At 39.4% G+C, this 11,005-nt stretch overlaps 1 protein-coding gene across 2 annotated transcripts in view; it reads right to left on the minus strand.

Moving 5' to 3' along the window:
• Nucleotides 1–11,005, minus strand: part of LOC123775136 (chromodomain-helicase-DNA-binding protein 6) — a 141,022-nt gene that overhangs the window by 50,663 nt on the left and 79,354 nt on the right. For both annotated transcript variants that reach the window (XM_069319176.1, XM_069319175.1), the window contains one exon: nucleotides 6,817–7,010. In XM_069319176.1, coding sequence (XP_069175277.1) covers nucleotides 6,817–7,010 — 194 coding nt within the window. The remainder of the gene's footprint in view (nucleotides 1–6,816; nucleotides 7,011–11,005) is intronic.

Below are 11,005 nucleotides of genomic sequence, written 5' to 3' on the forward strand. Positions count from 1 at the left end.
TGGGAGTTAGTCAGCTGTCACGGGCTGCTTCCTGGGGGTGGAGGCCTGGTCGAGGACCGGGCTGCGAGGACACTAAAAGCCCTGAAATCATCTCAAGATAACCTCAAGATAACTGTGTGATTAACCCATGTCCATGCCGTTCTGTCTTTATTTCCAGGGGACATGCTGTAAGTCCAAGTAAGAGTTATTACTTTATGTACTTAAATTTCATTTGGTGACATGTGAGTGTGTCAGTGTTGTGCAGTGTTTTAATATTTGTAGGGGGTTTGTGTGACCTAGTGTACTTTGGTTAAGTGTGTACATTTATCATTACTATTTTCTTGTTGGTCTCAGTGACCCGTGTTGGTGTGTACAATTATCATTATGTTGTGTTGGTCTCAGTGACCCATATTGGTGCTTCAGTGTAACTGTGTTCATTCATTTTCGAAGTCAGTGTACAGAGTAACTTTGTGTTCATTAACTTGCAAAGTAAAGTAGACTCAGTGTTATGTGTAACTTCGTGTTCATTAACTTGAGACGTCAGAGTAACTTTGTGATCATTTACTCTTGCAATGTCAGTGTAACGTCATGTTCAATTATCCTCGTGATATCAGTGTGTTGATTTCAATTGATTTGATACGCTGTGATTAGTAATCGTATTGACTGATCGATGTTTAGTTAAGCTGTCTTAGTGATGCAGAGTCTTAACGTAAATTCTTCGTGAATTGAGTGAGCTGTCAAGAGGCGACAGATTCTGGTATGATTACTCAGGGATTGCTAATTACCCGTAGCCATTGTTGATTCTTTTGACTTCTGTTGTGATTGCATGTCTTGGTGACATTAACGTAACTAAATTGACTGAGTAAAGTAACGTAATAAGTTGAGTGTTGCATGGAAGACTCGTCTCGGTGACAAGTCTGTCAGTTGTTGTCATTCAGTCATGAGTTATCCCGCGCTGGCCACGGATCTCGTATCTGGCGCCAATGAGGGCCATAATTGGTTCCAACATTGATTGCCTCACATTGACCCCAGACTCCCATCTGGTCCAACGTTGGGCTGTGCATTGTTGGAACTGTAATTACCCTCATTTATTCCGGATTTGCATCTGGCACCAACGAGGGCGTGACTTTCCCTGTATGTTATTGCTACTTGCTGCAGCCTAGTTAAGCTGCCTTTGCGTCTGGAGTGGTTCCCCATTGTTGTTAAGTGTAGACAGGGTCAGCGATACCGCAAGCGGTCCGAACCGGAAGCCAGTGTTCTGGGTAGTTAGCCTTGTCAAGCACCACGTCCAGCCTTACCGTAATGTTAGATTGTTCTTGTCATGTACCCTGACTGTTAACACTTTCGCGCACCCCGCCCGCCACCCCTCAACTGTGCGATATGGGACCCAGGGTGTCACGGGAGCGCGCGTAAATTCTGAAAAGTGTATACTCTCTTCAACTTTGTCACCTTAATTCTTGTCCTACGAGATTAAATTTTGTATCATTGTGTTCACAATAGAATTCTCTACAGCACTAAATGCATATAAACTCCAAAAGCCCGGCTAATTACCCGCAGCAAACAGAGAAAGTGCGAACGAGTTACCCAGGAGCGCGCAAACGCGATAAAATGTTTTCACTATTTTCACTCTGGTCACCTCAATTTTCGTCGTAGGTCTTTCATTTTGGTCTCAATGGGTTTGCAATAGAATTCTCTATAGGAACATTAGCATATAAAATAAAAAACCTGTTCACGCTCCAACCGCCGACGAGTTGAAGACGGGCCACGCGTTAGCCGCAAGTGAGTGCTCAGATGCCTTCCAGCTACACTCCCAATTCCCACCCTTTTCAAGCCTTTCTTTCACAATTTTCTTCCTGGAAGGGCCTTGTTCATGATCACTATCCATCGTGGAGTAAGTGTAGATAGTTTCTAAAGCCGCAGTAAGAAATATAGCCACGGAAAATAGCCGAAATGTTCACACGTTTCAGATGCGAGGGGAGGCAACATTGGTCACAACAGTGGAGCGAAAACAATGGGCCCCCGGCGTGTGCCAAGCCGCCTGAGGGCCACGAGGCTCAACAAAGAAAATGGGAAGACATCGGCGCGCATTTTAAAACCAGTCCCAAAAGAATCGGATAAAAACCTGATTTTTGGCGATTATTTAAAGTGGATGACGCAATGCTGCGTCATCCCCAGTATTACTGCCAGTAAACGGATGACGCAATGCTGCGTCATGCCCGGGCGAAAGTGTTAAGTACAAGTGTCTTTACGTTCACACCTTCAGACCCTTGCACCCAATAATAACTTTGCCAATATTCTCAATACTATCGTGAGCCTTTTTATGTTGCATGTATTACTTGGATTCCAACTGCTTTCATGGCCGTACACATCAAATATAAATTCTATATCGATGTGAACTTTGTTCGAGCTACTCTGATGACGACCTTCTGAGGCCCCAAGAAGCTCCACGACCCAGTGGATAAGGAGTGCCAAGGATTTGAACTCCTGCAGTTGCTCTATGCGTCCCTGGTCAGTCATTAAAGTATAATCTGACCTCAGCATTAGTTTTATGCTAGTTCAGTCCTTTCTGACTGAGGTTCCTTGTAACCTATTCACCACAAAAAAGGGATAATCTCACATATATCATGCTGCCGATGATATACAGCAAGATATGGGCACCTTTAAAAAGGAAGGACAAAATATGGAATGAAAGAGTGGTAAGGTCATTAGTACTCAACCACCTGAGATACTTCTTCCCATTAGTCAGTGTTATTAATGCTCAAATTAGCACCTTTTAAACTGAAGAGAATTTGATCTAAAAAATAACACCTAACACACATCTGTAAATGAACTACAGTAACTATTGAAATAATAAGCAAAATCTGTCAGTGATCAATGTTTTGGCCAGTCCCAAGAAATCAACCACCTTAGAACCTATTGACCATCTGTACCCAATACAAGTACTTTATTACATTTCACTGACTTCCCAGGGTTTCCAATTGCACAAATGTCTATTTTACCTCAAAATAGAGAGGCTGTCCTAGTCCACCTTGTGTATTCCCTATAATATTTTGTACATAATTACCATATCCTCTCTGCTCCTCCAGCAACAATAGGCTTGTATAGGATGACTAGGTGGGCAGATGAGTGAATGTTGGATGTAAATGTGAGTTTGGAGTGAGAGGGAAGTGCTGGTCCTTCCCTCTCACTCCAGCACAGCACTCCAGGCCCTTGAGTGCTATCCAGGGCCTCACTGGCCCTGGACAGCACAGCAGTTGTAAATGAAGCTGTCACTTGCCTACATCTTTGTAAAGCACTGGGGAAAACAGAAGCTCACGAGCAGAGCAAATGAAGTCTCACTCATTAACACATGAAAGACTTTAGCTCACCACCTGCCAGTCAAGTGCAAGGGTCCAATCGAGCCCCTACCAAGCCTTTAAGAAAAAGAGAGGGTGAACAGCAAGTTACTGCAACCAGTAAGCAGAGACTCCTGTGCTCAGTGACAAGGTCCATCATGAAACGAGGTTCATGCTCCACACGAAATACTGAAGCAAATCTGTGCAGACCATAGAAGGCACTGGGCAGGAAGACAAACCTCCAAATAAAGGACAAATCTAATGGGATCCAGAACCGAATCCAAGAGGGGGGGTTGGGGGGGGGGGGACCAGCAAGTGATCCAACTCATACATAGAAGGGGGGGTTATGAAAAAATTACCCCTCCCCTCACACAGCAACAACGGACCGCACAGAAAGGATCAAAACCAAAAAAGGTTGAAAGGACTCCAAGACACTCACTGGGTTCTCCCTCAACTGCAGAAGCCTGCCACAAAGGTTCTGCAGCAGAGTCAATTTCCTTGCCTAACACCCAAGAGAGGAAGGTGTCCTCCTTCAAGGTTATCTTGAGTTATCTTGAGATGATTTCGGGGCTTAGTGTCCTCGTGGCCCAGTCCTCGACCATGCCTCCACCCCCAGGAAGCAGCCCGTGACAGCTGACTAACTCCCAGGTACCTATTTACTGCTAGGTAACAGGGGCATCAGGGTGAAAAACTCTGCCCATTGTTTCTCGCCGGTGCCTGGGATCGAACCCGGGACCCCAGGATCAAGCATCCAGTGTTCTGTCCGCTCAGCCACCGGCTGTTGGATGCCATACTTAAAGTACTATTTAAACTGGAGGATGGACTGCATTATTAATGTTTTTGGTAAATGACAATTATTAACCAGTGATTTAGTGACTCGTGGTTGTTTTTAGTGCAGGTACAGTAACACATAGGAAAGTCTTCCAACACACTCTAGATGGCTCATCATTTAAAGCCCATAAACTAGTTTATTTTGATATTGCAACCAATGCATTACAGAGCTTTATATCGTGAGCAAGTAAAACCCAATTCAGTTTAATAGCTTTTAATATCATCAATTTTCATGTTATGTCTTTCATTTTGGTATCAAATTGTTTGCAATATTAAGGTGCATATTTTAAAACTAGTCCCCCATAATAATAGAGCAATAAATGGAATTTTAAACATATATTTTAAATTCTGGACACTCATCATCACAAAATTATTTATATCTTTCAAGTGTTCTGACATCAATTTTCGTGTTATATCTTTCATTTTGGTATCAAACTGTTCGCAATCTAAAGGCTCGCATTTTAAAACTAGTTTCTTAATAATAAGCAATAAATTGAATATTAACATTTTAAAATTTGGACCAAAAAAGTATTTATAATCTTTCCAGTGTTCTGACATCAATTTTCATATTACATCTTTCATTTTTATATCAAATTGTGCGCAATCTAAATGTCCTCATTTAAAACCACTCCCAAATTGATCGGATAAAATTTAAATTTTCAACAAATATTTTAAAATGATGGACGCCGCTCGCGTCCACGACTCGGACTCGGACTTTTCGGAAGAGAAAAATTACGGACCCCAGGGGCATTCAAAGAGTGTGAAAGTGTTAACATAATTAAGCTCTACTTCCATTAGTTCATTATTCTGTCATTGATTTGGGTACAGTATTCAGTTGCCACCTGTGTCCCCTTGTTTGCATATCACTTATGGTAACTAGCTTGTCCTTGTCTGCCTTGTGTAATCCCCCTGAGAATTTTATCTGTGGTCATTAGATCTCTTATTTCTCGTTTTTTCCAGTGATGTGAGGTTTGATTCCTCTAGTATTCCCCTTGTAATTCATACCTCTCAACTCTGGGATTAATCTGGTGGAAAAATTGTCAACAGCTTCACACTACAGTATTTAACAAGATAAAAACTCCACTGTGGTGCCACTATTTTGTAATCAGTCCAATGTGTGGTATATTAGGTACTGAATAACTCCATGTTCATATTCATAGGCAATTCTTAGGTTGGTCAACTCGGTATATTTCCTGATGGTGATATTTGTTTAACATTATCTCCAAATAAGGTTTGTTGTAATGTCAACCTTCAATTCTTTCTTTGTACAATTTCTGAAGGGTTTCCATTCATGCCTGGCCCCCATGCTGTCAGCATCCAGCTTCATTACTTTGCACTTGCTTAAATTAAAACTCTAGTAGCCACATGCAGACCATTCTTTTATTGTTAGGTTATCTTGAGATGATTTCGGGGCTTTAGTGTCTCCGCGGCCCGGTCCTCGACCAGGCCTCCACCCCCAGGAAGCAGCATGTGACAGCTGACTAACACCCAGGTACCTATTTTACTGCTAGGTAACAGGGGCATAGGGTGAAAAACTCTGCCCATTGTTTCTCGCAGGCGCCCAGGATCGAACCCGGGACCACAGGATTACAAGTCCAGTGTGCTGTCCGCTCGGCCGACCGGCTCCCATCCTGTATTCTCTTCTTGTCTTCCATCATATTTATACTGCTCAATTTTTTACAACACCAGTAAAAATTGAAAGGGAAGAGTCTATCTTTTCTGGCAAGTTATGCAGATAAGATTGGCTTTAGTAAAACATTCTAGCACTATAAAACCCCCTTCTCTAGCCAATTTCTGCTGCAGGAGGTTATGCCTTCATCGAGTTTATTCCCTTCCCTCTCACTCTCACCTTTACCTCCATTTTGTGCACTAGTCTTCTGTTGGGCACTGTGTAATAAACAGGTACTGTACCAGGGAGTTAGGAGACTGTTGTGGGTTGCATCCTGTGGAAGGTTAATCTTTGGACTAAGGAGGACCTCGATAAGCCTAATGTGCTTCCTATCCCAACTGACATATTCCTCAATTCCAAATTAATTAATAGTTCATTAGATAAAAATTTTAATTTTTTGTCTTTAATATTCAACTGTATGAAGCCTTGATGTTAAAGATATGATGATAATGTGCAGGGTAGCATGGTACAGTATATCAAAGTTTTGGTGGTGTTATCTATTCATCTCTAGACACGTGGCTTGGGTGGCCAAGAACCAGCTGTTCCTACCACGACACCAGTCCTCCACCATATTGCTCCTCTCTCACCCCTACCCACCCACCCCTAATGCATCTCTCTAGGTCTCTATTTCTCATTCTAATGTCTGATGATAATGGGGTGAGAATAGCTTGAGCTACCTCATCCCTTTGTGTGTATTTTACCTCAATAAACTTATTTCAATGCCTGATGATCCTACACCTGCCAGTAAACAAGAAAATAAATATAAAGGTAAAATAATTATTTTTATGAAGTATATTTCAACATTTATATCTGAAGAGCTAATGGCACTTGAAATTTTATTGCAGCAAGTAGCAAATGGTCAGTACATTTACCCTACACTAAAATGTTGTGTACAAACTAAATTGCAGATTAAATGTTAAAAATTATAAATGTTTGAAGGCATTAAGCTTAAACGAAATATTAGGCCATATAACATTTTTGTTTAGGATATAAGTGATTCACCTGGGCCGCTTGACCTTGAGTTCTTTAGGCTCCTTTATCTTCGTATCTTTCTTGGCTTTCACCTCCTTCTTAAACTTTGGTTCCTTGGGAGGTTTGGGGGGTTTTGGGGTTTTGCTTTTGGTTGCACGCTTTTTGCTCTTGATGGTCTTGTTGGAGCCAGCATCTTCCATCTGCGGCTGTGCTGGGGCCGTCTGCTGTAGAATAAAACAAGCATGAAGCTAACTTTTCCCAGAATTACCATAATTGTAACATACAAATATTAGGACACGCTGCTCTAACAACATTAGGAAACACTGCTCTAACAGAAAACAAAATCTAATCAGCGATATTGAAGAAATAGAGCAGACACTAAAGCGATCATACCTCCCTGAGGAACTGGAATAGGAACAAAAAGCTACGCAAGAGATGAAGAAAAATCCAAAATATTTTTTTACACGTGCAAAATTAAAATAAAAAACCTCTACCAGTATTGGACCTATACACTGTACAGTACTTACAACTGAAGTTTAATTGTACATATGGACAAAGGAGGAATTAGACGACAAACAAGAGGGCCTCATAAAGGTCATGAGAGAGATTATACTAAGAGCAGATAAAGATAAATCATAACTGCTGGTGCTGGGGGACTTCAACTTGAAAGCAATATACTGGGAGGCCTAAAAGCAAGAATGGAAAACATTATAATCGTGCAACAGGTACTCTGAGAGAGAACTCTATCAACATCAGAGGCCCGAGACTGTTCAACACGCTTCCACTACACATAAGGGGCATAACTGGCCGACCCCTCACAGTGTTCAAGAGAGAACTGGATAAGCACCTCCAAAGGATACCTGATCAACCAGGCTGTGACTCTTATGTCAGGCTGCGAGCAGCCGCGTCCAACAGCCTGATTGATCAGTCCAGCAACCAGGAGGCCTGGTCGACAACCGGGCAGCGGGGATGCTAAACCCCGGAAGCACCTCAAGGTAACCTCAAGGTATATGCATTTCGTAGCAAAGCTAAACTTGTATTTTTTTTTTTTTTACAAGGTGGCTGATGAGTGTTTTGGAAGGTTCTTCAAATGGATTTAACATGTAAAGATGTTAAAAGATGAATCCTTAAGACTTAAGAGCATTCACCCAGGCATATTCCAATGTTCAAGTACACGTTTGGTTATTTTTTCATTAATGGGGCATTTCTGGTTTGTATTTCACCTTGGAAATGTGTGTAGTGGTGTTTGGTTGCTTTAGGAGAACCACACTCTTGGGCTACCAGCTATGGGAGTGGGGTGACTCATCTTTGAGACAAGAGGGAGTTTGAAAAGGTGAAGAAATATGTTTGAAAATAGAAAAATATAGTATTAGTTATGATAGCGAGGGCTGTCCACCTTGCCGACAATGTATGGAAATTTGGCATTAAAGCTAAGCTTGCCTTCTTCTGCAGGGAGCTGCAAGTGTTTGTAAGGTTCATCACATGTATTTACACATACTGTATGTGGGTGTCTATAGATGAATGCTGTGTAGCAATAACACACACATTCAATGCTTTTAATTACAGTACCCAAATTTAGTAACAGATTGAGAGCTATGCTCATAGTGCCCTGTCTTCCCAGCACTCTTTGTCATATGATGTTTTGAAACTACAGTGTTAGCATTTACCACCACCTACATCACTTAACTTGTTTCAACCATCTACCACACTACATGACATGACAAAGTTATACGACAGTGCTGGGACACCACGAGCGTAGCTCTCATCCTGTAACTACACTTAGGTAATTACACTGTTTGCAAAAGAGCACTAATATTGCATAAGTATTTTTCACTTATTTCTCAATAATGGAGCAGCCTACCCGACAAACACTACCCAAACTTTATGTCCGTTTTTCAAATTGTTTAATTGTATATTAAATGATGTTGTATTCCCAAGGGGCAATTCAGTTTGGAGATGTGACAGGAAAACTAGGAAGGGAGGAGGAGTGGCTGTGCTGGTGAAAGAACACCTGAAGGTAAGAGAGTTAATATTTGAAAACCCTCGAGATATTAACATAATGGCATTGCAGGTCTGGAATCAGGATAAGCTGATAATTTTAAATGCCTACAGCCCATCAGCAAGCAACACATGGACAAAGGAAGAACTGGATGACAAACGAGAGGGCCTCATATTGGTTATGAGATATATTATTGTACAAAGCAGATAAAGATAAAATCACGACTGTGGATACTGGAGGACTTCAACTTTAAAGCAATAAACTGGGAGGCCTATGAAACAAGAACGGAGGACTTTTGGACATACAAATTTGTGAACCTCATTTCGGAGACATTCTTGTAAACACATCAAGCAGGCCACAAGAATGAGGGAAGGAGATGCACCGTCAGTATTGGATCTAGTATTCACCAGGAAAGAAGAGATATTTGACATCCAGTACCTTCCTCCCTTGGGAAAGAGTGATAATGACCTGTTATGACATTAAATATGCTTTAAATATGCCAAAACTATTAGACAGAAGAAAAAGAGGTGATGTGATCACTACGTACAAAATAGTAACAGGAATTGATAAGGAAGATTTCCAGAGACCTGGAACTTCAAGAACAAGAGGTTCTTAACCATTAGTTCCCGCATATTACAGCACATATTGGGAGCCTGGTAGCGAAAAATATTTGATTTATGTAAAAATAACTTAAAAATGTTAAACAAGTCTCTAACTTATTGGCTTAAGTGTCGTGAAATTTGAAGTGTCGCCCACATCAAAATATTTTCAGAAATTGATTTTAGACAAATTTAAAAAAAATGAGAACAGCTCCTAATAACTGCAACGGAATGATAATGCAGTAATGAAGAGATGCAAGCACCTATCCGACACTCAAAGAAGAAGAATAGCAGAAAGAAGTGTCCACAAAGTGGATATATAGTTGGTGCCTTTATATCATTGCTGATTAATACATAACACAAATAATAATGAGTAACTATATTAATATGCTTTATTTTGTTATATATCATATAAACACATTGTCAAGTGTTATTAATATATGTTAGTGTACTTTCATCAATGTCCTAAAAAAAATTTTATAAGGGGAATTTTTTTTTTTTTAAGATTTAATTTCTTTTTCTCCTTTGTTTATTAATCTGATTTTGTTGTAACCTTAACATCCTGGAGAATGCATACATTTCCCTAACTATGTGAAGATAGAATGAAATTGGTCAACAAATAAATCAGTCACAACTCACAAAACTTGGGACTTAATTTTTTTTGGACGATTTTTTCTCTGATTTCAAACTATTTTCTTTGTCTCTTTAGGTTGATTTAATGATTAGGGATCATGTTAGGGCTTTTTCACTTATATAAAGTATACTCTAAATATATCCCCTAAATCATTATAATTATCCCTATATTTTGTGTTTTAGGGGTTATTTTTTCTTGACTTCATTTCAGCACATATTGACCTACAACTTTCACATATTATAGTACGAATGCCAAACAATGTTTATTAAAACATACAATTAAATTAACGAATTAAAACTACCTTTATTCATTGTTGATAACTTCAACTTCAATTATCTTTGAAACTAGAGTTTCAACTTTGAGTGGCTTCTAAAATTCCAGTTTTTGACCGATTCTCACTAATTTGACATAATGTGTGCTCAGCTGTCTGTTCTACAATCCTTTCTGAATAGATTTTTCATAAACTTTATACATTTGGAGTTATAATTTTTTGGGTCTAAATTTGCCGCATATTTCAAATGCCTTATTGACGATTTTTTTTACAGTAAACTAAACTAAAAACCTATATTCTAATTTGATGAAAATGAAGATCATATGCTATTCTGAGAGAATAATAACATTAAATGAACAATTGGTTTATAGTTCATTTTTTTTATTCTGAATTGAAAATCTGAAGTTTTCAATATTCAATTTTAAAATCAATTTTGATTATCTGTTTTTCAAGTTATGCTTTGATCATTTAGACAAAGTTGCAGCATTTGCCTAGTTGATTATGCAAAAAAAAAAAAAAAAAAAAAAAAAAAAAAAAAAAAAAAAAAAAAAAAAAAAAAAAAAAAAAAATTAGATAGTGTTTGTGTAAGCTTTAAAAACTTACATTAAATTATTTTATGTCAAATCGTATATGTATGTACAGTATTGCGCTGTTGAAGGGTTAATGTTCTAAGGTCCATGTACCCCACACACTGAGCCACATTCAATTATCATTGT

The sequence above is a fragment of the Procambarus clarkii genome, chromosome 92 (assembly GCF_040958095.1).
Source record: "Procambarus clarkii isolate CNS0578487 chromosome 92, FALCON_Pclarkii_2.0, whole genome shotgun sequence".
Classification (NCBI taxonomy): domain Eukaryota; kingdom Metazoa; phylum Arthropoda; class Malacostraca; order Decapoda; family Cambaridae; genus Procambarus; species Procambarus clarkii.